Source organism: Capsella rubella, unplaced genomic scaffold, assembly GCF_000375325.1.
Source record: "Capsella rubella cultivar Monte Gargano unplaced genomic scaffold, Caprub1_0 scaffold_1, whole genome shotgun sequence".
Taxonomy (NCBI): Eukaryota; Viridiplantae; Streptophyta; class Magnoliopsida; order Brassicales; family Brassicaceae; genus Capsella; species Capsella rubella.
In genome coordinates this window covers 1,673,429-1,698,843 of record NW_006238923.1, presented here as the reverse complement: position 1 = coordinate 1,698,843, position 25,415 = coordinate 1,673,429, and the positions used below count along the sequence as shown (strand labels likewise).

Here is a 25,415-nt window from a genome sequence, read left to right as displayed (position 1 = left end):
CCCTGGGTCTTGTTTTAACCCGTAAGTATGACTCAATTGCCTCTGACCACAGTTTCAGTGGATGTCATTTCATGATTTATCATAAAACTACGGATTCATATAAGCGAAAATGGCTTTGGCATAATGATTAAGAGTTTATACGTACCATCAAACTATAGGTTAATTAAAGTAAACGAGTAACTATGGGATAACTAAAGTGATTACGACACACATGATATATATATACTAAACATGTAGATTTATATTACACATGTACATTATCTCTCTAGGATCTTTTCTATAAAGTATATTAGGTTCTCCACTTACAATTATCACATCTACGATTCTTCGGATGATAAATTTGATAATGAGATAATAGTATGATGGTGCATGGAAAACAATTATAAATGTTTAACTATATATGCCTGATAACGATAATTTTAGTATATAAATATTATTTTTTATATCAAAAATTGTTTGACATCATATTAGTTTAATAGTCTGACAAGTTTCTTGAGTGATCAAATCGCAGTCGAGGAAAAAACAACATAAATAACATCACATCAAGAAAAATAAAAAACATAATATGTTATATATAATTTTTTTTAATTTAAGTACACACTTTAAAGATTAGTTCAATATATGAGATTTCTAGGTTAAAGAAACAGAGAAGATGATATGTTAGCATCAACCTTCAGATCTAGCTCAGAAACAAGAATATACCTCTAGTCCAGAATGAATATATTCACCTAATGAAGAAGAGCAATGCGTTCGATGATAAAATCTTCTTTTACTTTGTCTGGATTAATTAGTATCATTAATTTTTATCGAGCAAAACGAAACTTAAGGGTTCAAAGATTGAGCTCAACAGTGAAAAGAAAACATTTACCAAATAAAGGAATATCCTTTTATATTGGAGATGACAAACATAGAGTAACACTATAAATGCGCATCCATTTGACACCACTTGGTCATGTCCCTTGTTAATTCCTACTTTCGTCCATTTAATATACAAACTGGCACATAGAATATACAAAAATAAAAATTAAAAGTGTCGTCGTCACTAATGATTCTCTTATATTAATCCTATAGATTTGTTAATTTATTGGTAACACAAAGATTGCTATAACTTTGATGTTTGAATCCTGAATTTCAGGATATTAAAACTAATAGGTCGACTTTGTTTTTTCCCTAATATAGGTCGACTTTATTGATATCATAATATGTGTTGCATGCCCTCGATGATCGTTTCTTCTTTATCTTTGAGAAGAACACAATTATTTAGTGTTCGCCTAATGTAGAAGTATGTATACATCGTCTTAATTCGAGTTCGTGGAGACAAGGTTAACGAAAATATTCCTGCTGATTAGATACCAATAAAATGAAAATTCCACTCATATAATATATACATTAGGTTACACGAATATAAAGCGAACTTCAATCGTAAACTTATATGCATGTAACGTTTCTTCCTCCTTCTGTTTACTTTTAGTCGCTCCTTCAACAGTCTTGGCCCAAATAATTGTGTTTTTTGAATATACACTATATCGCATATATATATGTGTTGATAATTAGAAATGAATAAACATGAATTGAGAATAACATGGACCATTTAATGTGTTTTTAAAACGTGTTTAAGAATACTCAAAACAATGACTACAAATTATATCTGGAATACAATCATCAAGTTATATATATACATGATTAAATGTACGTCTGAGCAGACATAAATAATTGCTAATAATGTTCACATATGTATATATTATGTGTCGATATTGCGTTTTCCCAATTGCGTGTAAACAAATATGGACGGATCTTGATGGGGCAAAGCAATTAGCAAAACGAATTAATGGTGTAGATTGCTAATCATGATTAGCATTAATCATGAGTGTTTTTAATGGTATGGTGGAGCGGCGTTGTGATCTTCGTGTTATGTTTTTCCTAATAAGCTTCTGGAGATTTGATTTTATAAAATTAGTATAAAATTTACAAATAACGATAATCTATAGAGATTATGGGACATTAGGGATGGCCCAGCATGAAAATTCTCCGCCGTCAGGCCATCATCAATTTCTTAATTATTTTCCTAATTAGTTAATTGTAAATAACAACACAAGTATGAATTATATATAAATTTCTTACATTCATATATTGATTGGGATCATATCATATAAGGTACCCGTCTTCTAAGGATTGATTGAAAGCTAAATAGCGAATCTTGTTTATAGCTTGGTCGAGATCTTTAGTTATCTTAAGAATTTCATCTACATATATTGCTTTAGACGTAACCCTAATCTCTCATATTGCTGCAATATATATACAGTATACGGAGGAGTTGTATTTGTTAAGCATATAAATCTATGTTAAACATATACATCCAATTAAAAACGATGCGAAAAATTGGGAGTCTCAAGAAAAACACAGACTCCCCTGATATCAGTGGCGAGTGGACTTTTAAACAGTATCTTGTGTCCAACATTTGTGCTACAAGAAAAGAATATATCTCTACAATTATTATAGTAATATCCATCAAATTTTCAGGAAATTTAGAAACTCGATATTTAAATAAAGATAAATTTGGGAAAATCAAATAAAAGTAAAAAATTAAAAATAAACATATTGAAAGGGAAAGATGATATGGCAAACTATAACCGTAGAGAGCACAAGACACATTATAGTGTGACATACATACATAGCTCTCTTTATCGCTTTCTCTTTTTCCTTCTCTCTCTCTTAACTTTTAATAGTATTATTCTTTTGCTTTTCTTTACTTTCTTTGGTAGAGCAAAATCTTGGAGAGAAAATGTAAATACAAGAAAATAAACTAGTAGTAGATCGTGAGATGTGTATGAATGAATGGGATTAATATCAGTTCAGAAATAAATAAAAATGGACACATGATCAGTTAGTTTAGGATAAGTCGATAAAAGAATCAAACTAGTTTCGGCTAACATCACGTTCTTGTCATTCTTCACTGACTCTTTTTGTTTGCCAAAAAGGAAGAAAAAATAAAACGAGTACAGAGAGATTGATAAGTACAGATACCTAACTGAATTGTCAATACTAATCTTTATAAGCTTAGCCATTAGCAAAACATCTAAGTCACATAAATGCCACTCTGCAATCCTTTACATATACGATAACTTAGCCATCCAAGACCAAGAGAGTGTACTGCTTCCTCTATATATATACCAAACTAAGATTGATGACAAAAAAAAACAAACAAACTAAGATTAGTATAGTACTGTATTTGATTTAAACCCATTTGTTGCATGCACATACGAGCGTATGTTTGTGGTATCTTATAATTTTTTCATATTTTCGTACTTTATCAGTCAACATCATATATATGCAACTTTCGCATGCATCTGTGGAAAATTTGAAAAATTCTCTTCTTGCTGTTTCTATTACACTTTTGTTTCATTATGATCCACTTGTGAAATATTATTAGCTCGCATTAAACGATTATGTCTAAACTATTTTGTAAAGTTTCAATTTTTTTATTTTCTTTAACATTAAAATTAATTTAATCTACATTCGATTTAACAGACATTTTCAGATAATCATATTGGCCAAATGATTATGATAATAAAGAACCTTCTCGACCAATTTTACTTTTATTATTACAAGATGTGATGATAAGTTTTTCACTAGAGTTGACAAAAACCAACCGGCATGTTTATATCAATCATAGGTTGTCGCAGAACTCTATAGTTTTACAAAGATTTATTCACATATACATAAACTTTTAGTATGTCACTCTACATTTATTTTTGTTAGTGAAAAGTAAAAGACGTTTTTTTCTAATCATTTTCTATGATTCTTTGGAAATATGAACCGGGACTTCAAAACCCTAAATCTGAAAATATGTACAGTATATGATGGTTATGGACTTTTGCATTTTATACGATTATAGATCAAATTTGTTGAAACGAAAGGAATATAATACTAGATATAAAAAATGGCAAAAAGAATTAATGCGATTTGAATTAGGCAGATGTTGTCAATATTAAATTTTCGTTGTGGAAACCTAATCAAATGGTTTGTGTCAAATCGTGATATTAAATTAGATGAATAAAAAGTTTCCAAAACAAAACCCATACTAATTAGTAAATTACTATAAAAGAAAAACTCAGCCAAATAAATATAAAAAAAAAAAAGAGAAAGAAGAAAGAGCAAAGAAGACTAAAACACTAGGCAAGTCTCTCTGCAACTTTATTTTTTAATTTTGTTCAAAATACGCTTGCTTTGCCTTTGCCTTTGCCTTTGCCTTTTACTTTGCCGTTTCATTCAAGGACTAGTACTAACTAACTAAGAAGTCTCTCTCTCTTCTCTCCTCTCCTCAGTACAAAGACTCTCTCTCCTGTAGAATTCACTTTTACTTTCTCACTCTAAAATCTGCCCTCATTGTCTCGCCTCTGTCTACTTCAAGAATTGATGTCTCTTCAACACTTTCTCTTATTTTAAGTTCTTCTTCTCTCTCTTTCTCTCTCTCTCTCTCTTTGCTATACAAATTTTCCTGTCTCCGCCATTAAAACCCTTGTCAAGAACCAAAAAAGCCCTCACATTTGTTCATTGCTTTGTCCCTCCGTGAGAAAAGAGAGGTCTCAGAATCTCAAATCTATTTCTTAGGGAGAAACTCAGATTCCATATTCTTACTTGCTTTTGTTTAAGTTTAAGTTTCTGTCTGGTCCCCCAATTCTAAGTCGAAAATTTAGGAAATTCCCATTGTTTTTTGGCAGTGATTGAGTTTAGGTAAGGATTTCTCCTTTCTTCTTGTTCATGTATGGATTGAGTTTCTGCTAAAGGAGAAAAAAAAAGGAGCCACACAGATACTTGTAAAGAAGCAACAATGAGGGAAGACAAACCCAAGACTAATAAGGTTTGTATTCTCTAAATATTTGATCTTTTTTGTTTGCCCAACTTGATGGAATTTCAAGATGAACATGTTTTGTTTTTGAATTTGGATTTTTTTGGAATAAAGCTGGCATGGTCCAAGAAGATGGTCAGGAAATGGTTTAATATCAAAAGCAAAACAGAGGAGTTTCAAGCAGATGATCCTACTTCTGCTGGTAAATTTGTCTCTATCTCTTTCTCTCTCTTTTAACTAGTTTTGTTTACTTGTTCTTGTTTTTTTCCTTAAGTGTTATGTTTTGTCTCTTCTGAGATAATCTTAACTCAATTTGTTTTTGATACTGATTTGTTAAATTGATTACAGCAGTTGAAGTAGATCACAGAAATAGCTTCTCAGCTGAGAAAGCACCTTCCACAATCAAGAAGACCAAAACTGGTAACTTTCACAGATATACTCACTTGTTTGATCTAAACTAATGAATTTAAATTTTTACTGATGATTTCTGGGGTTTCACAGAGAAACTCAACAAGAACTGGGAGCAGCAAGCTCGGCAAAGGAGAATGAATTATGAGAATCCTAGGATCATTGATGTCCAAAACTACAGGTATTTACACACACACACATAATCACATATGTTTCCTGTAAAATATGATTTTTACTGAAATCTAGTTACTTGGACCAGCATCTTTGTAGCTACCTGGAACGTAGCTGGACGCTCTCCTCCTTCAGATTTAAACCTTGATGAGTGGCTTCATTCGTCAGCTCCTGCAGATATATATGTACTCGGGTATGTTTCAAAAAGACATATTTTTTTTTAATGAATTTCATTAGATATCTTCACTCCCTCAGTCTTTGCTTTTGGGTCAAATCCAGATTCCAAGAGATTGTTCCACTTAATGCTGGTAATGTCCTTGGAGCTGAAGACAATGGACCTGCTCAGAAATGGCTCTCTCTTATCCGAAAAACGCTCAATAACCGACCAGGGACTAGTGGAACAGGCGGTTATCACACGCCTTCCCCTGTCCCTGTGCCTATGGCAGAGCTTGATGCTGATTTCTCTGGATCCACAAGGCAAAAGAACTCCTCTTTCTTCCACAGACGGTCTTTTCAGACCCCAAGTAGTACATGGAATGATCCTTCAATTCCTCAGCCAGGTCTTGACCGTCGTTTCAGCGTCTGTGATCGTGTCTTCTTCAGCCACAGGCCAAGTGATTTTGACCCGAGTTTCCGTGGTAGTAGCAGCAGTCACAGGCCTAGTGATTACTCTAGAAGGCCTAGTGATTACTCCAGGAGGCCTAGTGACTATTCCAGAAGGCCTAGTGATTATTCCAGAAGGCCTAGTGATTCAAGACCGAGTGACTACTCTAGACCAAGTGATTACTACTCCAGACCGAGTGATTTTTCACGGCCAAGTGACTTTTCAAGGTCTTCAGATGATGATAATGGTCTCGGGGATTCTCCAAGCACTGTCTTGTACTCACCAGGTTCTGCAGCTAACGAGAACGGATATAGGATCCCGTGGAACTCGTCACAGTATTGTTTAGTTGCTAGCAAACAAATGGTGGGTGTTTTCTTAACAATTTGGGTGAAAAGCGAGCTAAGAGAACATGTCAAGAACATGAAAGTATCTTGTGTTGGCAGAGGACTGATGGGTTACCTCGGAAATAAGGTTAGATTTTGTTCTTCCCTACAAACTGTTCTGTTCTGTGGGTTCGTTAGGCACATTCTTATAATGCCTTTGGTTCTTTTGTAGGGATCAATATCAATAAGCATGTTGCTCCATCAAACAAGCTTTTGCTTCGTTTGTACCCATTTGACTTCAGGACAAAAAGAAGGTGATGAGCTAAAGAGAAACTCTGATGTCATGGAGATTCTCAAGAAAACAAGATTTCCTCGCCTTAAGAGTTCAGAGGAAGAAAAATCCCCTGAGAACATCCTTCAGCATGAGTAAGATTGATGATCTTACTTTTCGTGCTATAGATTAAAATTGGACTTCATGAAACAGTTTGTTACCAGTCTCTTGATACCAATTTTCGTATCCTTTTACCAGCCGGATAATATGGCTTGGAGATCTAAATTACCGTATAGCATTGTCTTATCGGTCTGCCAAAGCACTTGTTGAGATGCAGAACTGGAGAGCTTTACTAGAAAACGACCAGGTACGTTTGTATATACACTTAGATCTAATGGTCTTAACTCTTAAGAAAAGGCGGAAGAAGTTCATATCCAGAAAATGTGTACTTGCAGCTAAGAATTGAGCAGAAACGAGGCCATGTGTTTAAGGGATGGAACGAAGGAAAGATCTATTTCCCACCAACGTACAAGTACTCAAGGAACTCAGATAGATATTCTGGAGACGATTTGCATCCTAAGGAGAAACGTCGCACTCCTGCTTGGTAAGTTTGTCTATTTAACAGCAAGAAAACAAGAACTTCTGATGTATGGTAAATATCTTTTCTGACATTAGTTTTCTCTAAAATAGGTGTGATAGGATATTGTGGTTCGGGGAAGGACTGCATCAGTTATCTTATGTAAGAGGAGAGTCACGGTTCTCAGATCATAGACCAGTGTATGGCATTTTCTGTGCAGAGGTTGAGTCAGCCCATAACAGGTTAAAGCGAACAACGAGTTACTCCACTTCACGGGTCCAAGCTGAAGAACTCTTACCTTATTCCCGGGGATACACTGAGCTTAGCTTCTTCTAGTCATAAAGAGATCTTTCATTTTCAGCTCTTTTAAGGTAACTTTCTATTCAGTATTCTTTTCTTTTGCATCTAAGGTTATAGTAGTTTAAACGGTGATCAAATAAATCCCTGAAACATTTAGATTAATAATCACCAAACCGACATATTAGGACATAAACAGATAAAAATGTTGAGTCACTGTGTCAGTGACTTGAGCTGGTCCAAAACTAAAGAAGTCCATAAGTTAGCTGTGGTCCTGAGATTCAAACAGATTAAGTCTATATAGAGAGACCAATCTACAAGTCTGCATTAATGTGCAAAGGTGTAATCTCAACCAAGAAATGAGGCAACTCCCTTCTCCCAGATAATTTATGATCACCCAACTGATTTTGAGAAGGGACCCCATTTGATTTTGCATCCAGATTTAGGATAAGGAACCCAACATTTGAAGCTTGATAAGACTGTCCACTGCATATTATCAAATCTTTGTCTGAACTGCTTTAAACTCTGCAGTGCATCAGCAACATAATAATGATTCAAAAAATATATTGAAACTTTATTGAAACCAGGATTCCTTTTCTTGAGAAAAATTATGAAATGTATTTGTTTTTTCACTCATGGTAGAATTGGATTGGCTTTTGTCAGGTGAACTAAAGTGTATTTGGTTCTTTGAGAGTGATGGAGACATGCCATTGCCACTTTAAACTCAAAGGGAACATGGTTAGTCTCTATTTTCTCAGTTTCTTATTTTACATTTTTTCATTTCCGGTTATCAATTTTTAACTGATCTTACCGTGTGTAATTTCCGGTTTGCAGGTGTAGGATACTAGGATGTGTTGTTTTTGTATAATGATTTTGGCCTCGGTTAACCAATTCTCACATACCGCTCTCCGGTTCATAGTATTCATCATAGCTAACTTCGGTGGATGTGAATTTTAGAGCAACGTTGCAAGGTAATAATTTCAGTTAATTATTGTTGCTTAAAAACTAATTACCAAAATTTCCAGTAAATTTTTTAACATAACTAATGTTGTTTATTTTGCTTTGGGCAGGCAATCAACTAACCCAATCAGAAACTGCCAAGTGGACAGATGGAAGTTCTTTGATTTTTTTTTTCTGTTTAAAAAAATTCTCATCATTTTTTGGATTTTAGCAATTAGCATGCATTAGGGTTTACTTTTCTTAGACAATTAGCAGTGGCGTGTCCACGAGATAATCATATTGTAATGCTTAATTATATTATATAAAGTTTACGTCAAGAATATGGAAATATATACAAAAAGAAATATTCTATTTCCACTTTATTTGATGATAATTTCCAAAAAGGAAAAGTGAACTGTGATACCACCGTCTTGTAATTATCGTAGGCCTGAAAAAAATAAAATAAAAAAGTTTGTGTTGCTTCATAAACCTCAAAGCTCACTTTTTTATCTTTTGTTCTTTTTGGCTATTTTAATCTAATGATTAAATTTTTACCTTTAAGTTTAAAATGAGCCATGGAAATAAGGTTAGGAACTTACTGTCGTCAAACCAATACTAAAGTATCGTAATCAAATTCCAAGCTAAATCTAACTAAAAACTACTATACATAAACTTAAATATACATTTTGTTTTGATATATAGTTTAGGTGACATGTTGTTTTCACGAAATGCAAAGATTTTTGTATTTTTAACAAATTCAAAGATTCTAAAATGGATGGGTACACACAAGTTTTTCGTTAAGAGCTTTTGCAAAAACCGAGATTTCGATTTGTGTAGTATTATAAATCTTTTAATAAAAAAAGAAGAGAAAAATGATATTAAAAATTGTAAGAGACAAAGACTGGACCAGTGAACGTAGAAGGGAATGATTAAAAAAAACTAAAGAAAAGAGAGCCTGAAAGTGAAGAGAGTGTGTTTTTGTGTAAATCATGCTTTGTCTTTTTATCTGTTTCCTCTCATGCTTTGTCTTCTTCTTCTTCTTCTTTCAGCTTTTTTTGTTGCATTCACAACTCACAACAATTTACTTTTAATTAATCTTAAGTAATTAATAAATTCTTGTCAAATTTCGAGCCATATGATTAATTACACAGACAAATGATCAGTTGTGTTTCTTCCAAGACAATTCCTAGTATTTATTAAAACTTTTTATTTTAAACTTCTATTTTGAGTTTTTCTTGTTTTTCTAACTCACAAACTATAACTTATAGTCATTTTTATGGATACATACTACACACGAAAAGCTAAAGATACAATTGCTATCGTGAACTAGTGATTATAACATGTATTATGTATAACCATATACAAATGGCTAGTGATTTCTGATATATATACGAGTACGAGTCAATATAAAGTAAAGTCATACTACATTTTAGCTTTATAACTAAGACTATATATAGTGTTTACAAAATTGTCAAAGCATATTGAAAATAAATTAAAGAAAAAAAAAACAAGGTTGCAAAAGAAGATGGATTTGATAGGTATAGGCTTTTGAGAGTGGGAAAGGATAAGCTAGTAGCAGACTAACCAAAAGAGCATGCCTCTTTTATCAAATTTTTTTACCAATTGTTGAATTAGTTCTCTGATTTATTATTGTGTGTTTAGGTCTTTTAATATTATTTTTACAATAACAAAAGTCACTGGCTATGAAATGACACTCAAGGAAGGCTAACAACATATATATTGTCACTTCACTCAGAACATAAACAAAAATAAAAACGAATCTACAAAATTTCTATTAAAGATTCCTCTTGTTACCCATCTAGTTAGCAACTAGTAGCAACTTCTATCTTTTCTTTGTCTAGGGCTTACCACGAAATCTAATTTGCTAAACTCATATTTTTCTTAGTTCTTGATTCTGACATCTCTCGTACCGACCTAATAACCAAACAAGAAACATCACAATTAAATCTGCTACATGTATAGTGATTGAATTGATTCTAATAACTGTTAATGTGTGTAACAACATATTATAAGGCTTTCCAAGAAACATAATAATAATACTACTACATAAACGTAGGATAAAAACACGTATTTTGTAGCACCATTATGTAAACATTAAAATATATGTTAACTTACTCTCCACAATCATCATCAATGAAGCTTCGTTAAGATTCAATTATACCTAAACGATAAATCCAATCATCTAAATCAGTAGATTCTAGTATTATAACTTTGTAATTATACGTTAGCATAATTATTTTTAGAATTTCGATGCGGATTAACAGGATAGAATGTGAATGCTCTTATTTATTTTTATTTGCATGCGACAGAAAAAAATATCCAATTATCACGGCTCCAAAGGTCAATTCTTAGAACATAAGCGATGATCACCTTTTTTTTGTCCGCCGTAGTAATAATCGATTGGGCTTTATAACTCGAAACCTGATAGATTGACAAATTTCTAGGCCCATGATAAATGCAAAAACCAAGGGGCCCAAATTGCGATTTTTTAGTAAGCTTTTATTTTATTCGAAGTCTCTTCAGTCTTCTTCTTCACTCACTCTTTTGATGTGTTCCTTCCTTTGAAGCCTGCGTTAGTCTGGCTTCATTGCTTCTCCATTTCTTGGTGTCATCGACGCAATAGTATCAGCCATTCTGGTTACAGGATTCAGTACGTATGTTCTATTCTCTCAATTTCGTTTCATGTCATGCTCAATTCGGTTTTGGTGTTAGGGTTTTGGGTTTGATTACGCTCTGAGTTCTCTTAGCTTTTCTGATTTCCGAAAACTTAATCAACCTTAGATTCATAGGAACTTCCTTGTCGTTTGTGATCGCACTAGTCTGATTCTGTAGTTTTGGTTAGTCATCGGTTTCATCAGCATTTTGATCTGTATCATTCAAGTATAAAAATGTTCTTGTGTTTGTTTCTCCGCATGTGTTGTCTTACCAAATCACATTACATGAGTGTGGTGTAAATGTGTAAAATTGTGTGTTTATGTTTCAGATTCTCATCAGCAATGAGTGTGAGTGGCTACAAGTCTGATGATGAGTACTCTGTAATCGCGGACAAGGGAGAGATTGGATTTATAGACTATCAGAATGATGGATCTGCTGGTTGCTACAATCCATTAGATGAAGGTCCAGTTGTTGTTTCTGTTCCTTTCCCGTTTAAGAACGAGAAGCCTCAATCTATACTTGTTGGAGAGACTTCTTTTGATTCCTTCACTGTCAAGAACACTATGGATGAGCCTGTAGATTTGTGGACCAAAATTTATGCATCAAACCCTGAGGATTCTTTTACCCTCTCCATCTTGAAACCGCCGTCCAAACATTCAGACATTAAAGAGATACAATGTTTTTATGAAACATTTACTCTGGAAGACAGGATGCTTGAGCCTGGTGACACGTTAACTATTTGGGTCTCTTGTAAGCCCAAGGACATCGGTTTACACACCACTGTTATTACTGTTGACTGGGGAATCGATAGGGCCGAGCGGGTTGTTTTCCTTTTGGCCGAGGATAATATATCAACCTCTCTTACTTCTAAGAGGCCTTACTCCAGAAGTAGAAGGGCTCCAAAGAAAGATTTTGCTGTGGATGATTATGTGATGGGATCACGCCCTTCTAAGGCAGTAGAACGTAGGTTTAAAAATAGGCTTCCTCGGTATGAAATTCCAAAGGAGATTAGAGAGATGATCGAGAAGAAGGAAATGCCGGATGATTTGAACGAAGGTCTTACAGCAAACAACTATGCAAACTACTACAAATATTTACTTATCATGGAAGAATTACAACTCGAGGTATCCTCACTGTTTAAAATTTTTGCTAGTAACAGGATCTTACTACTAAACCTCTTGTATTTTGCCATGAGTCATGTTTCTTGTATTGTTTTCATTGTTTAGGAAGACATGCGAGCTTATGATATGGAGAATGTTTCGCTGAAGAGAAGGGGTCTCTACTTGTCCCTCGAAGTTCCTGGCCTTGCTGAGAGAAGACCTTCCCTTGTTCATGGAGACTATATCTTTGTAAGAAATGCCTATGATGATGGAACTGACCAAGCTTATCAGGTTTTTTTTTTCTTGATTTACTTCTTCATACTTTCAGATCACTTTCCACCTCGTAACTGAAAAATAACACATTGAAACCCATTTCGCACAGGGGTTTATACACCGCGTAGAGGCAGATGAAGTGCATTTGAAATTTGCCCCTGAGTTCCACCAACGCCACACAGCCGGGAGTGTCTATAATGTGAGGTTCACATACAATCGAATCAACACTAGAAGGTTGTATCAGGCTGTTGATGCTGCAGAAACTTTGGATCGCAACTTCCTTTTCCCGTCCTTGCACTCTGGGAAAAGGATTATAAAGACGAAACCCATTGTGCCCATTTCACCAGCTCTTAATGCGGAGCAAATTTGTTCCATTGAAATGATTCTTGGCTGCAAAGGAGCACCACCATATGTGATCCATGGACCTCCTGGTACTGGGAAGACTATGACATTGGTGGAGGCTATAGTACAACTCTATACAACTCAGAAGAATGCTCGGATTCTTGTATGTGCCCCTTCCAATAGTGCAGCTGATCACATTTTAGAGAAACTCCTTTGTCTGGAAGGAGTTCGCATCAAGGACAATGAGATTTTCAGGCTGAATGCAGCTACTCGGACATATGAAGAAATTAAGCCTGAGATTATCCGCTTTTGCTTCTTTGATGAGTTAATTTTCAAGTGTCCACCTCTCAAAGCATTGAATCGTTACAAACTCGTTGTCTCAACATATATGAGTGCATCCCTTCTTAATGCAGAAGGTGTTAACCGTGGTCATTTCACTCACATTTTCTTGGATGAGGCTGGGCAAGCTTCAGAGCCAGAAAACATGATTGCTATATCAAATCTTTGCTTGTCAGAAACAGTGGTTGTGCTTGCTGGAGATCCAAGGCAGTTGGGTCCTGTTATATACTCAAGAGATGCTGAGTCACTCGGCTTGGGGAAATCCTACTTGGAAAGATTGTTTGAGTGCGATTATTACTGCGAAGGGGATGAGAGTTATGTGACAAAGCTAGTCAAGAACTACAGATGCCACCCAGAGATTCTTGATCTCCCATCCAGTCTCTTCTATGATGGAGAACTGGTAGCTTCCAAAGAAGACACAGACTCTGTTCTTGCCTCGTTAAATTTCCTTCCAAACAAAGAATTTCCCATGGTTTTTTATGGGATTCAAGGATGCGATGAGAGGGAAGGCAACAATCCATCATGGTTCAACCGCATAGAGATCAGCAAAGTAATAGAGACCATCAAGAGATTAACAGCGAATGACTGTGTGCAAGAAGAGGATATTGGAGTTATAACTCCTTACAGACAGCAAGTAACAAAGATCAAGGAGGTTCTTGACAGGTTAGAGATGACTGAAGTCAAAGTTGGTAGTGTGGAGCAATTCCAAGGGCAAGAGAAACAGGTAATCATCATCTCAACTGTAAGATCTACTATAAAACACAACGAGTTCGACAGAGCTTATTGTCTGGGCTTCCTGAGCAATCCAAGGAGGTTTAATGTTGCTATAACCCGTGCAATCTCCCTGCTAGTGATTATTGGAAACCCCCATATCATATGCAAGGTACCACTTAGTTGCGTATTCTAGACAAATACATAATGCAGTGTCATCATTCCCAACCTCCCAGCTAACAGAAACTGCTATATGAAACAGGACATGAACTGGAACAAGCTTTTGTGGCGATGTGTGGATAATAATGCTTATCAAGGATGCGGTTTACCCGAGCGGGAGGAGTTTGTGGAGGAACCATTCAATCAAGAAGGAAGCAGCAATTATCCTCAATACCCTCCAGAAGCTGAGTGGAACAACAGTGGAGAGCTCAACAAAGGTGGTGCAAATGAGAAAGGTGAATGGTCTGATGGTTGGAACAACAATGGCGTCACAAAAGAAAAAGATGAATGGTCTGGTGGGTGGAACAACAATGGCTGCACAGAGGAGAAAGATGAATGGTCTGATGGGTGGAACAAGGGCAAAAACGGGCTCGATCCAGAAGGAAGCAGCAATGCTCCTCAATACCCTCACGAAGGCGAGTGGAACGATAGTGGCGAGATCAAGAATGGTGGTACAAAGGAGAACGGCGAATGGTCTGATGGAGTGAGCAACAATGGTGGAACAAAGGAAAAAGAAGAATATTGTAGTGCTTGGAATAATGGCAGCTGTGGTGAAGAGATCAAGATTGATGGTGAGTTTGAAACCAGAGCTGAGTTTGTAGCCAAGGAAGAAGATGAGTGGTCTGATGGGTGGAAGTAAATTAGAAAGAGAGAGAGATTATATGGGGGAAATGTTGGTGTACGCACAAATGCTATTTTGGATTTGTTCATATAGCTTTGTCCATCTCTCTGATTTTTTGGTATCTTTCAGAGTCTCATCGTAAAATGCATCACAACTGAATTGGTGTGGATAAAATTATGAAAACTGTTTTATTAATAGGACTATTAAATACAGCTGGTACACAGTACACCAAATACAACAAAAACTTCGATACATTACTATTCTAAACAGAATCAGGTAAAATATAAAAAGGACAGTAAATAACTATCTTGTGATATAGAATTGCTCTCTAATTAGAAGAATTTGATAACCTCAAAGGCGAAAGCAAATAGAAGAAGCGAAAGCTTGAGAGAGAGCGAAGTGGAAGGCAACGAGGCTGACGGAGGCGGAGTTAAACCTGTCCGGTCTCCTCTGTCGTCGGATCTTGGAAGTTCCTGGTCTACTTGTCAAACAAAAAACTCGAAAATATTAGTAACAAAAAATTATGTGAAAATTGGTTTTGTACTTTTAAATACATAAGAATTAATTTGGTTTACCATTAGGATTGAGCGAAGTTGTCGGAGAAGTGGTCGGGGCGAAAAAAGTAGGAGGACCTGCGAGTTTCGTATATAGTTAATTAATAAAGAACGAATTTACGATCAGTTAGAGGTTCCAACTTAGAACTAGCAGTCTGAAGTATCCATTTACTCTACCTTCAGAATCAGGAGCTTGCGAGTCTGTAGAAGAAGTGGTCGGACCGAAAGACACAGGCCCTGTAGATTACAAACGATGCGCTTTAATTTGTTAATAACATATACCTTTAAAGTTGTAAGGAGCTACTACTAAATAAACCTAACAGAAACAAATGTACCTGGAGCAGGGAGAGGTGCTGCTGTAGCTGCAAAGTTTCACAAAATATTTTACTCAGACATGAATACACACAAAATTCATATTTAAACTAAAAACAACACATCTGTGGAAATATATTAATGTCGACTTTATATAGATATATTACCTTTGCATTGAACGGGGACACCAGGCATGCCACATGCACGAGGCAGAGAGATGGCTAGGGTTCGGTTAATAGGAATATTAACTGGAACACCTGCGGTTACAATCAGGCACAAACAGTCCATACCGGTTCCGGTTAACGATTTAAGAGCCCCGCAACAATCTGAGGTAGGAGAAGTACCACCCCCCGTTAGAAAACTCATGCACCCTGAAGCACTCGAGAGCATGGCTGGTGAACATGGGGTACTGATTTGAGCAAGAACCGACGATAATGGAGGATTTGTGAGCAGAGAGAAGATCAAAGCTGAGACTAGGAAAGTTTTGGTGTTCATTTTTTTGTTTTGGGGTTTTGTAGAGAAATGAAATGGTTATATGAGTTTGTGTTACATGATTATATATATAGCCGATCGAGAGAAAAGTATGATATGGTAACTCCAAAGGTTGATTTGGATTTTGACTTTTGTGATGCTCAACTACCTTAACTAACTCATACCGAAGAAAGCTAGTTTCTGAGTTTGGTAATTCCCTTTTTTTTTTTAATATATTATTTTTGGTTTAAATTGAGATTTAGGTTTGCTTCTGTAACCACAAAATCATAAATGTCAAGGTATGACTAAGAAAAAGTATACGTCTGCATGTGTTTTGATTCACAATACTTAAGTCAATAATCAATCAATATAGTGTAATTAGCTTTATTTGAAGCCACAATTTCCACGAGTCTATCTCAATATATATATCCTCTTTATCGAAACATGATGGTTTAGGAGAAAAAACATTAAAACCCTACTATTACTATGGTCTTGGTTAAAGAACATGTACGAGTTATCAAATTAACAGCATTTATCATTGTCAAAAAAATCGAAGGGGCTTGTGTTTCTGACTCATCTTCTCCGCGTTTGGGACATATCATTCACGTATGAGACCAACAAAAAAAAGTACTTATTTAATATCAAAAGACGTATATAGCGTGATTACATTAGTGATATGACGTGTCAACATAGTCTAGTACTTCGTCATCCTTTGCCAATAGAAAGTAAAATCGCAACTTTAGTAATTACTAATTTGTTGAACGAATTAAAGACAATCAAATCAATACCCTCTCTAATGGGGACGTAGATGACGCCACGTTCAAGTATTTATAGGTTGGGTAGGTGTTTCCAAAAGAAACTTTAAATTTTATTTTATTCTGGTATTACGAAAATGATTTATAATGTTTAGATCCCAACGTAAATTCATCGTTAACGTAAATCAATCTCTGACCTTAGCTGATGGGATAAAAATATTAAACGGACCCAATCCGAAAAGGAAAGAACTGGACCCAAACTAGAATCCGGCCCAAAAAGAGAAAGACACGTCGTAATGAAGGGTATACTAGTCATTTAATTGAAACGAAACAGCCGATATCAGAGGACCGTTGGGACTTTAGATTTAAATTTCAAAAAAATTAAAAAAAAAAAAAAAATAGAGAGAGATTGAAATCTTAAAAAGCCAACGAGAATCTTAGATACAACAACAAAAGAATCCTTATGAAAAGAAAGAGCTCAGTTTCACCATCGGAGGAATCAATGGCATCCAGTACAACAACAACAACAACTACTACAACTACTACTACTACTGAAGATTCAGAGAGAAGAGACAGTAATTGTTACTTCCCAGATTGTCGTAAAGACGCGAATTGTAGCTGCGAGATTTGTCTTGATAGTCTCAACGCAACGCTCGATCTCATGCCTCTTAGTGTTCAGAAAAGCTCCCTCACCAAGATTTCTTTTGCTTCCAATTTCAAACCCACCGTTGAATCTACTCCCACTTCTTTTGATCCCAGTGTTGTCGCCACACCTGCTTCGGTTTCTCGCCCAATGTTGAAGGTGATGATGATCTCTTCCCCCAAGAAGAAGAAGGTCAAGAAACCAATAGTTTCTGAGAATGATGAAGAACAGAGGAAGACGACGAAGAAGGAGAGGAAAAGCCTACTGATTTGTGTTGTTCTGAAAGTTGTCTTCTGGATTGTGTTGGTTCTGTGTTTGGAATTAGGGTTTCGTTGGGTGCTTCAAGGGGTTTTGAAACCCCAATTCACAGAGGAGATAGTGAGGAACGCTGGTGAGAGATCTCAGGGTGATGTTGAAATGGGCGTGAAGCTGAAACTCTTGGAAGACGAATTAATGGGTTTTGCTTACAGTGGCACGATTTCGAGTAGCAGCGGTTCTGATTCTAAGTGGCAGATCAATCAGGTACTTATTTGGCTCACTAATTCTTGTCCCAAAGTTTTATACTTTTGATTTAACTGATTTGGAAATTACGTTTCTAGAATGGTCCAATGTTGAACTCAAAGTGTGTTATCTACAAATCCGCCATTGAAGAGATTAGTATATGGGGATGGCCTTTGCAGACAGCCGGGTTGTTTCATACTGGCTTCTCCTCAAGTTCGATCACAGTATTATCAGGCCGAGTAACTGAGGTAACCGATCTGAATCTATGCTTCCACAGCCTTACCATTGAATACGGATTCAAATGTCAATGCTTTTTATTTGTGGGTATCTGTTTGTGTAATTCTATACTTGAAATAAGGAAATATATTGCAAAAAGATTGGTTTATACAGATAACTTAGAGTTTGAGTCAATTCACTTAAGCCGGAAACTGTGAGTTTTATATGATTCTTATGTTTGTTTATGTTCTAATTGAAGTGGACAGATGGGAAATTCGGTTACACGACACGCAAGACCAATGATTCGTGGGAAAAAACCAAATGGAGCACATCGGTTCTGCAACTAGATCCAAATACATGGGTTCTTGAGTACAGCCAAAGCTGTGTGATGGATGGTTCGAGTTTGCTGTCACTAACAATGGATCTCCTGAGACACATGATGGTCCAAGCAGCAAAGAATGTAAATCGGGAGGTTTTGTGGATGTTTTCAGCTTCGGGGAGTTTGTATAGGGAATCAGAATCAAAGGCTAGCGCAATGACACCAACTTAGAAACTTTAAGAGGAAATAAAGTTATTCCTTGTTCTGGTTGCTTCATTTCAAGCATTGACGTCTTGTCTTCTTGTAGGTATAGTCATATGGAAATCATGAACTATTGTTACTGTGTAGTTGTATAATGGTAGGCAATTCCATTGTAGTAGTTGTTTGTTTCATCTCAATTCACTGTGAGAACTGAGTGTAAACGCTTTTTGGTCAGAATTAAGGAAGGTAAAAACCGACGACGTTTTCACAACCCAATTAACGAAACCACTCTCATTTTTTTGTTTTGGATACGGTTCGCTTTGGATTTGTGGTTTGGTTCGGTATGTATTTCTCTAAACCTTCTGTACTTGATGTATTGAAAAATCAGTAGAGGATATTGTCGGTATTAAGGTAATTTAATATAAATAAACCGAACATGATCAGATTCGAACCGGTTCTTCCATGATCGATGCGGGCATGAATGAGCGAGAGAGAAAAAGTAATCAATCACTTGTCCGATTCGTTTCTAGAAAGAAAAAAAGCTGAGAATCTTTAAGAACAACAATGGCTATGGGCGCTTTGAATGAGCTCTACTATGTCCTCGCGACAAAACCCGAGCAGGTATGTACTTCTTATCTTTTCAATTAAACCCTAGATCAGTGCCCAAAAAAATCAATCTCTTTTTTTTCTGCAATCAAGGTTTACCAAATCTTAAATCGAAACAGGTCTCAGTTCATAAATGATTGTTTCTTTGTTCCGATAAGGTTTCTTCTGAATTTTAGGGAATTTGAATTTTGTTCGATGAAGAATTAAGTTTGAGAATTGTATGAATTGTTCAAATTTGGGTAAAATGTTGAAGTTCTTGCTCTGTTTTAGGAGAAGATCACTCCCGAAGAGCAAACTACTATTCTCTCGTGCCATCTCAAAGGTTTGTGGACTGCTGGGTTTGCGTCTGGTGTTGGAGGAGGTTTAACTTGGCAAGGTTCACATTGACTCTTTTAATTCCTCATAGTTTTTAATGGAGTTGGTCCTATTTGGAGCTCTGAATCAGCTCTATGAAGGCGCAATAAGGAAATTTTAAGTCTTGTTGTCTTATGTAACCTAACACTTTATAATACATAGTTTTCGTTTCCTCTTCTGATTTGATTTGATTCTCTGTGTAGTGACGAAAAAGTTGAAAGCGCCGAGAGGACTAGAGAGGCTTGCTCTTGCAGCTGGTAACTAATTTATTTGCAACTATTTGGAAATAATAATGGTTTCCACTTTCGCACATTGGTTTTAGAATTTTTTATTTTTATTTTTCCTCTCTTCAACTCCACGCAGGAGTGGCTAGTGTAAGTTTGCTTGTTGCTTGGGATAGGGCAAGTTCGAAAACTGCAGTTACTTACCTTGATCGTATCCTTAGTCAAGATGGGACACGGATGCAGAAAGAGCTCGTGAATGTGTAAGCATCCATGAGAGTTCCCTCTTTTCTAGTCTTGTTGTGTTATTGACTTGTGAGTTTTTTTTAGCTGTTTGGTGATTATAAGATACAATATATCATTCTTAGTCTGATTCTTCTAACTCTTGATTTGGTGGACATTTTTCCAAACTACAGCTTAGTCAAGTCGAATAGAGGTGAATCTTGGAGGTGGCAACTTATGTCCAAGCATTTCTATCCCGAAGCTGTTTACGGTGATGAAGGAGACAAACCTCAAATGCGTTGGCGTAGAAGAACCACTTTCACAGAACTTGCCTCATCTTATGATGATGTCAATGTAATCAAATCTCAGAAAAACCACAACGGCTTACCAAAGCCTTCTCATCGAAACATTTCCAATGGATCTGATGCTTCAAAGACTAAACCCATTCACCAAAATAGTTTGGTGAGTACTATCTAATATTAGTTAATTAATTATAAAGCCTCTGAAAAGGCTTGTGGGCATCAGTTTGGAGAAGGACTGGTTTCCAGTATTATTATAACTGAAATCTTGTGTTCAGGGAAACCCGAATGGCCAGATGGTGGAAGAAGATGCTCTTGACATTATATTTGGTGGTTCAGAGCCATCAGAGAGCATTCCTGCGCCAGTTATTACAAAGGGTTCAGGCAAAACGCAGACTCGCAAACAGAAAAGAGCTCAACGAAGACAGAGACTTAAGAACCGTGAAGCTTCCACCACAAATACCCCTCAGTACGAACTTGCGTAGAGAAGACAAAACAATTATATATGTTCTGCTCGATGTTCATCACGATGTATTTGTCACTTTAAGGTTATTTAGCTTATTGATGATGGCTACAAGTTTCTTAATTCCAAATTGTCATTTTGAATCCCATTTTATGAAGGATGGTTCTGTAAGAATATTGTTATTGAAGATGTAACAAGATCTTTTCATTGTAACTACCAGTTCTAATGCATTTTAACTGGTAAAATGATTATGAATAAAATGGTCAGGCAAAACTCAGACACAGTCCCACCAAGCCCATCTAGCTTTTTTCTTAAAAAATCCGAGCGCTTACCAGAACCAGTGAACCACCACCGATCACTACAAAAACAAAACAAAAACCTTTAAAAAGAGGATTGGTGCAAGGGAAAGGCCGATTCATACTAACTGTAGGCCCAAAATTTGAAGCCCATGAAAGTGAAGCCCACTATGAACCCTATATATATGCGGCGTAGGTGTTTTATTCTTTGAATCATTGTCATCATTGAATGGAACGAAACGACGATCTATATCCCCATGGAAACTTTGTATACAACCAGTTCCACCCAAACTTTCGACCTATCTCTATATATTTTCATTGCCTATGCATTTTAAGTTTTAACTCCTCATGATTATAAATAATGGTCAAGCAAAAGTCAGATTTACGATGAGGAAGAATACAAAACTTAGCAGACAAACGTCATAACAAATGTACAATTATGATTTAATCTTAGTCCTCGATGCTTAGATGAAAGTAGTCTTCAAGAACTCCTCTAGGTGTCCTGCCAAATCCCTTAGCCACTTCTTCCATTTCTTTAAGCTTTATGACTTCTTTTCTTATCTGCTCCAATCTCTTCAACACATTCGTCATTAAGCTATTTGCATCTGTACCTGATACTCGCCTCGACAGCTCTGACTTCTCCTTCTCGAGTTGCTTATACAGATCACTGAGACATTCTTTCTGAGCATGAAGTTTGACTTCTGCAATTTGGTACTCACATTCCTGAGCCGTTCTCAGCGCTTTTAGAACCTCGCCGATTTCTTCCTCGAGTTTGTGCATCTCGGCCTCATGATTGAATGGTATGGGCCCAATTGGGGTCACGTCCTGTAAGCTTTGCAATGTATCATTGTCTTTCACTTCTCCACTGTCGGATAAATCTACAACCAGAATAAAGATAATCTGTTATATAATGAATACTAAATTAACTTCAATACATAATCAGAAAGCAAAAGATAGTGATTAGGGAAATGTACCTGACCATATATTTGGTGTATTATCACCATTCCAAAGATCTTCCAAGTTTGTGCCGCACTTAAGCTGAAAAACATTATGCTTTAGGTTCAGCAACATCCAGTAAACATTACATTTTCTAAAGTATTTTGTACCTTGATGACTGTTGATTCGATACAATTTAATAATTCCTTAGCGTTCTCTCTTTGTGAGCCTCGCAGGATACAAATACCGAGATTCAGGATCTTCTCCACATCGCCTTGGTATTCTACAGTCTGACATATTTCTAGGAACTTGTTGACATGTGGAACCAAGTCCTTAGTGGCGTCACATCGCCTGCAGCAGTATTCAGCATCCAACCCGATCCTGCCTCCAATGGTTCCAGCCATGTAAGCTCGAAGAGCACAGTTCAAATGAGCAACATGTCCACATATATGATCCTCGGAAACCAAAGCTTTGCATTTGATATAGCTATAACCACCATGTTCCAAACTAATTAATTTGCAGCAAAGGATGCAAGAGCAATCAGAGCAGAAAGTAGGTTCACCGCAGCAAATGTTACAAGGCATAGAAGGTAAAGTGTCGGATTCACTTTGTGGCATCAGGCTCCCACAGTTGTGATTACCAGCTTTACAAACGACAATATCAGATCCATTATCATGCATTGGATCTTCATCTGAGCTATACACTGGCAATAAAGCCTGCTTCTGATGCATAACGCCTATAAAACAGAGAACAAATCATCATGCCAAGAAAACAGATATTCTTTCAGACTTCAGAATGAGTAATTCATAGAGTTAAGAGCTAACAGAAACATTCATGACGCATAATCTGAGTTCTGATAACTCAGGAAGCAAAAGGAAAAACATAGCAAGTCATTTGGAATTGTACGTAATTTGAATATAGTAGATAAGATATGCCTAGAGTATATTGAAACTGACCATCTCTGCAGGGTATTTTCCAGCTGAAAGAAGCAAAGAACTTTCGAACATCTGCATCAGGGAAGGCGCGACGAATGTATCGGTCGAGTGAGAGCTTGCTCCGAAAGACCTTATTTTTCGGCATTATTTCAGTATCTAAACCCGGAAGATGCTTAGGAGGATATAAGTATCTATCCACAAAGTGGCCTTTGCTGCTTACTCTGGGTCCTGCCCTCCAATGCCAAGTATCTCCGGGATTAGGCCAATTCTCAGGAGCATACGGTAAACCTTGACCAGACTCCATTGGATTTACTGGTCTCAGAATAAGAAGAGGCGGCTCAACTCGGTTACTGTGATCAATGTCCATGGAGTCCATGATACAACACCTGCACTAAAACACAAAACCAATGGAAGCTTCAATAAGAACAACATAGAAGAGAGTCAGACCTGATACACATAATGCTAAACGAAACATATAAAAGGGACATTACAACCACATATGTACAATAAAGTTATTCAATATAGCATTTCAATGCCACTAATCAAACCAAATCATATATATAGCTCAGTTCCCATAGAAACAAAAGAAAAGATAACAAAGGAACCGTGAAATGATACTCTTAAGCATCAGTTGTGATCCAAAAACAAAGATTGTCAAGAAAAGATCCAAATCGAAACGCATGCATAAAAATTTGATAAAAGAAGAGTTTCGAAAGCAGAAAGCTACAAATCAGCCACACGGGATCCATTGTTAAAGCCGATGAGAAACTGATGCAAAAGGGAGAAAGAGAGAACATACAATCTCCAGAGACTTCCGAGTCCGATTGATTTCAGAGGATCTCGACGATGAACAAGTCGTTCTTGCCCATGAAAGCCTCAAGATTTCTACGACAGGGGTTGAAGCAAAGTCCGTCACACTCCAGGGAGCGGTATTGGGAAGGGGAAGGACAAGAACTCTCTACCTCGGATGAAGCAATGTATATATTATAGGGTTAAGAGTTTTGATCTAATAAGAACGGAGAACTCGAGCCTTTACATTTACATCAAATGTATCAAAATATTCACATTCCAAATCTTGGGCCTTCATGGACTTATCTTTAAAAGGCCTTAGTCGGATCGGGTCGGACCAGATTTGAATTCAGGTTTTGTTATTTTGGGTGATTTAAGTCATTATTGTTTTAGATTATTTCTAGCAAAAATATACATAAAGCCTTATAAATTTATATAGCTGATGTAATAGCAATAAATAAAAAATCAGTTTCTTTTGCAGTATATCAATAAAAAATATACACTAAGGTTTTTTTATTTTATACGTGTTTATTACGAAGCTATGCTATACAAGATGACATAAATACATAATAAACTCGATCATTTTAGTCGGACCCTAACCAGCTTGGTGTCACAGGGATCGGTAGGTCCATGACAAAATTGTTATATTGCAATCAGGCAGTATATACAGAGAGAGGGTTTGAAAACGATAGTGAACGTGACTGTCTTATATGACAAGAGATCTACAATGGAGTTTTATGTGAGTCTGATGTTCACACTCGACAAATTTTACAACTTCGAGAATCATGTGATTTGAATCTTGGATATCAATGTTTCCAATTAATGGAGCTTTTGTCGACAAGTTTTGACATGTCCCTACAATAGCAACAACACTGTGTGACAGAGATTGAAAGAGAGAGAGATACCCCAAGAAAAGAACCACCCATCTGCGTTTTATGAGATTCCTCTTGTGATATAAAACTATATGATATGAATTCAAAAAAAAAATAATACAAAAATAGAAATTGATCTCAATGTACCTTCCAAAGATAATGACAACTTGTGGGGCTAAAAGTTTCTGTACAAATCATCATATCTGACATCTTGATACCATTTCTTTTTAGTTATACATACACCAAACAATGATTAGGGCATAAAGGCCTTTCGTTTTACAAGCATTTATAACTTACCATATTATTCTTTTCGATCTCGTATATATAGATCGATATTTATATAAATCATTCATGCAGGTAATGTTGTATGATATCTCACTCATCAGTCACCACTTTTGGCATGTTCCCGTCGACGTCAGAGATTGATCATATCTAAAGTATTATTGTTGATGAAAACTTTTAGTCTGCAAAATAATCTATTTGGAATACTTTTATCATAAATTTTGGTAACTAACGGAATAATTCTTTTTCGAAGACCAAACTCGTCCCGAAATTAATCGAACATGATCATGTGGTGAAATGGTTGTTAAAGAAACATAAATTAGCGGTCCAAAAGATAATTTTTTAAAAAAAAAAGAAAAAAAGGGAAGAACAAATTAAGATTAGTTAAGATGAGAATTAAAGGGAAGAACAAAGATTAGTTAAGATGAGAAATGAGAAGTGAAGTGA

At 36.1% G+C, this 25,415-nt stretch overlaps 6 protein-coding genes across 10 annotated transcripts; 4 read left to right on the top strand and 2 right to left on the bottom strand.

Annotated features, from left to right (window-relative positions):
* The first annotated feature begins 4,277 nt into the window (after window positions 1–4,277).
* Window positions 4,278–8,833, top strand: LOC17897692 (type IV inositol polyphosphate 5-phosphatase 6). 2 transcript variants are annotated; one of them, XM_023777498.1, is made up of 14 exons: window positions 4,281–4,583; window positions 4,722–4,861; window positions 4,964–5,051; window positions 5,198–5,269; window positions 5,351–5,438; window positions 5,517–5,621; window positions 5,708–6,503; window positions 6,588–6,781; window positions 6,885–6,993; window positions 7,082–7,230; window positions 7,317–7,574; window positions 8,164–8,238; window positions 8,335–8,471; window positions 8,571–8,833. In XM_023777498.1, exons 2-11 carry the CDS (start codon window positions 4,832–4,834, stop codon window positions 7,537–7,539), a joined length of 1,854 nt encoding a protein of 617 aa, XP_023633266.1. In that variant the 5' UTR covers window positions 4,281–4,583; window positions 4,722–4,831; the 3' UTR covers window positions 7,540–7,574; window positions 8,164–8,238; window positions 8,335–8,471; window positions 8,571–8,833. The 2 variants fall into 2 exon arrangements, with proteins under 2 accessions (XP_023633267.1, XP_023633266.1); XM_023777499.1 differs by having other exon boundaries at window positions 4,278–4,861; window positions 5,201–5,269.
* A 2,171-nt stretch (window positions 8,834–11,004) lies between these two features.
* On the top strand, window positions 11,005–14,844 carry LOC17898104 (probable RNA helicase SDE3). 2 transcript variants are annotated; one of them, XM_006306592.2, is made up of 5 exons: window positions 11,005–11,110; window positions 11,444–12,239; window positions 12,342–12,506; window positions 12,598–14,052; window positions 14,143–14,844. In XM_006306592.2, the coding sequence occupies exons 2-5, from the start codon at window positions 11,457–11,459 to the stop codon at window positions 14,737–14,739; spliced, it is 3,000 nt and encodes a 999-aa protein (XP_006306654.2). In that variant the 5' UTR covers window positions 11,005–11,110; window positions 11,444–11,456; the 3' UTR covers window positions 14,740–14,844. The 2 variants fall into 2 exon arrangements, with proteins under 2 accessions (XP_006306654.2, XP_023633265.1); XM_023777497.1 differs by having other exon boundaries at window positions 11,005–11,114.
* A 51-nt stretch (window positions 14,845–14,895) lies between these two features.
* Window positions 14,896–16,126, bottom strand: LOC17898669 (non-specific lipid-transfer protein-like protein At5g64080). The gene is made up of 5 exons (XM_006304323.2): window positions 15,755–16,126; window positions 15,611–15,637; window positions 15,453–15,512; window positions 15,297–15,353; window positions 14,896–15,199 (listed from the first exon to the last, which is right to left on the bottom strand). The coding sequence occupies exons 1-5, from the start codon at window positions 16,080–16,082 to the stop codon at window positions 15,054–15,056; spliced, it is 618 nt and encodes a 205-aa protein (XP_006304385.1). The 5' UTR covers window positions 16,083–16,126; the 3' UTR covers window positions 14,896–15,053.
* A 1,081-nt stretch (window positions 16,127–17,207) lies between these two features.
* On the top strand, window positions 17,208–18,969 carry LOC17899660. Of its 2 annotated transcripts, none has more exons than XM_023776957.1 (3): window positions 17,208–17,978; window positions 18,056–18,205; window positions 18,440–18,529. In XM_023776957.1, exons 1-3 carry the CDS (start codon window positions 17,277–17,279, stop codon window positions 18,518–18,520), a joined length of 933 nt encoding a protein of 310 aa, XP_023632725.1. In that variant the 5' UTR covers window positions 17,208–17,276; the 3' UTR covers window positions 18,521–18,529. The 2 variants fall into 2 exon arrangements, with proteins under 2 accessions (XP_023632725.1, XP_006303862.1); XM_006303800.2 differs by having other exon boundaries at window positions 17,210–17,978; window positions 18,433–18,969.
* Window positions 18,970–19,146: 177 nt separating this feature from the next.
* On the top strand, window positions 19,147–21,071 carry LOC17900865. The gene is made up of 6 exons (XM_006303207.2): window positions 19,147–19,314; window positions 19,570–19,675; window positions 19,857–19,910; window positions 20,017–20,137; window positions 20,291–20,558; window positions 20,674–21,071. The coding sequence occupies exons 1-6, from the start codon at window positions 19,258–19,260 to the stop codon at window positions 20,878–20,880; spliced, it is 813 nt and encodes a 270-aa protein (XP_006303269.1). The 5' UTR covers window positions 19,147–19,257; the 3' UTR covers window positions 20,881–21,071.
* Window positions 21,072–21,483: 412 nt separating this feature from the next.
* On the bottom strand, window positions 21,484–24,015 carry LOC17899850 (protein OBERON 1). 2 transcript variants are annotated; one of them, XM_023776776.1, is made up of 5 exons: window positions 23,825–24,015; window positions 23,047–23,416; window positions 22,261–22,826; window positions 22,129–22,192; window positions 21,484–22,032 (listed from the first exon to the last, which is right to left on the bottom strand). In XM_023776776.1, the coding sequence occupies exons 2-5, from the start codon at window positions 23,399–23,401 to the stop codon at window positions 21,605–21,607; spliced, it is 1,413 nt and encodes a 470-aa protein (XP_023632544.1). In that variant the 5' UTR covers window positions 23,402–23,416; window positions 23,825–24,015; the 3' UTR covers window positions 21,484–21,604. The 2 variants fall into 2 exon arrangements, with proteins under 2 accessions (XP_023632544.1, XP_023632545.1); XM_023776777.1 differs by having other exon boundaries at window positions 23,047–23,411.
* Between the last annotated feature and the right edge of the window lie 1,400 nt (window positions 24,016–25,415).

Coding starts and splice junctions, on each gene's coding strand:
- LOC17897692 (XM_023777498.1), top strand. CDS start 4,832: ATGAGGGAAGACAAACCCAAGACTAATAAG. Junction 4,862..4,963: donor ACAAACCCAAGACTAATAAG/GTTTGTATTCTC, acceptor TTTGGAATAAAG/CTGGCATGGTCCAAGAAGAT. Junction 7,231..7,316: donor AAACGTCGCACTCCTGCTTG/GTAAGTTTGTCT, acceptor TCTCTAAAATAG/GTGTGATAGGATATTGTGGT.
- LOC17898104 (XM_006306592.2), top strand. CDS start 11,457: ATGAGTGTGAGTGGCTACAAGTCTGATGATGAGTACTCTGTAATCGCG. Junction 12,507..12,597: donor GAACTGACCAAGCTTATCAG/GTTTTTTTTTTC, acceptor CATTTCGCACAG/GGGTTTATACACCGCGTAGA. Junction 14,053..14,142: donor ACCCCCATATCATATGCAAG/GTACCACTTAGT, acceptor TATATGAAACAG/GACATGAACTGGAACAAGCT.
- LOC17898669 (XM_006304323.2), bottom strand. CDS start 16,082: ATGAACACCAAAACTTTCCTAGTCTCAGCTTTGATCTTCTCTCTGCTC. Junction 15,513..15,610: donor AGCACCTCTCCCTGCTCCAG/GTACATTTGTTT, acceptor TGTAATCTACAG/GGCCTGTGTCTTTCGGTCCG. Junction 15,354..15,452: donor GCAAGCTCCTGATTCTGAAG/GTAGAGTAAATG, acceptor CGAAACTCGCAG/GTCCTCCTACTTTTTTCGCC.
- LOC17899660 (XM_006303800.2), top strand. CDS start 17,277: ATGAAAAGAAAGAGCTCAGTTTCACCATCGGAGGAATCAATGGCATCC. Junction 17,979..18,055: donor CTAAGTGGCAGATCAATCAG/GTACTTATTTGG, acceptor TTACGTTTCTAG/AATGGTCCAATGTTGAACTC. Junction 18,206..18,432: donor TATCAGGCCGAGTAACTGAG/GTAACCGATCTG, acceptor TTCTAATTGAAG/TGGACAGATGGGAAATTCGG.
- LOC17900865 (XM_006303207.2), top strand. CDS start 19,258: ATGGCTATGGGCGCTTTGAATGAGCTCTACTATGTCCTCGCGACAAAA. Junction 19,676..19,856: donor AGGAGGTTTAACTTGGCAAG/GTTCACATTGAC, acceptor TTCTCTGTGTAG/TGACGAAAAAGTTGAAAGCG. Junction 19,911..20,016: donor GAGGCTTGCTCTTGCAGCTG/GTAACTAATTTA, acceptor AACTCCACGCAG/GAGTGGCTAGTGTAAGTTTG.
- LOC17899850 (XM_023776776.1), bottom strand. CDS start 23,401: ATGGACTCCATGGACATTGATCACAGTAACCGAGTTGAGCCGCCTCTT. Junction 22,827..23,046: donor GAAAATACCCTGCAGAGATG/GTCAGTTTCAAT, acceptor TCTGTTTTATAG/GCGTTATGCATCAGAAGCAG. Junction 22,033..22,128: donor TACACCAAATATATGGTCAG/GTACATTTCCCT, acceptor TTCTGGTTGTAG/ATTTATCCGACAGTGGAGAA.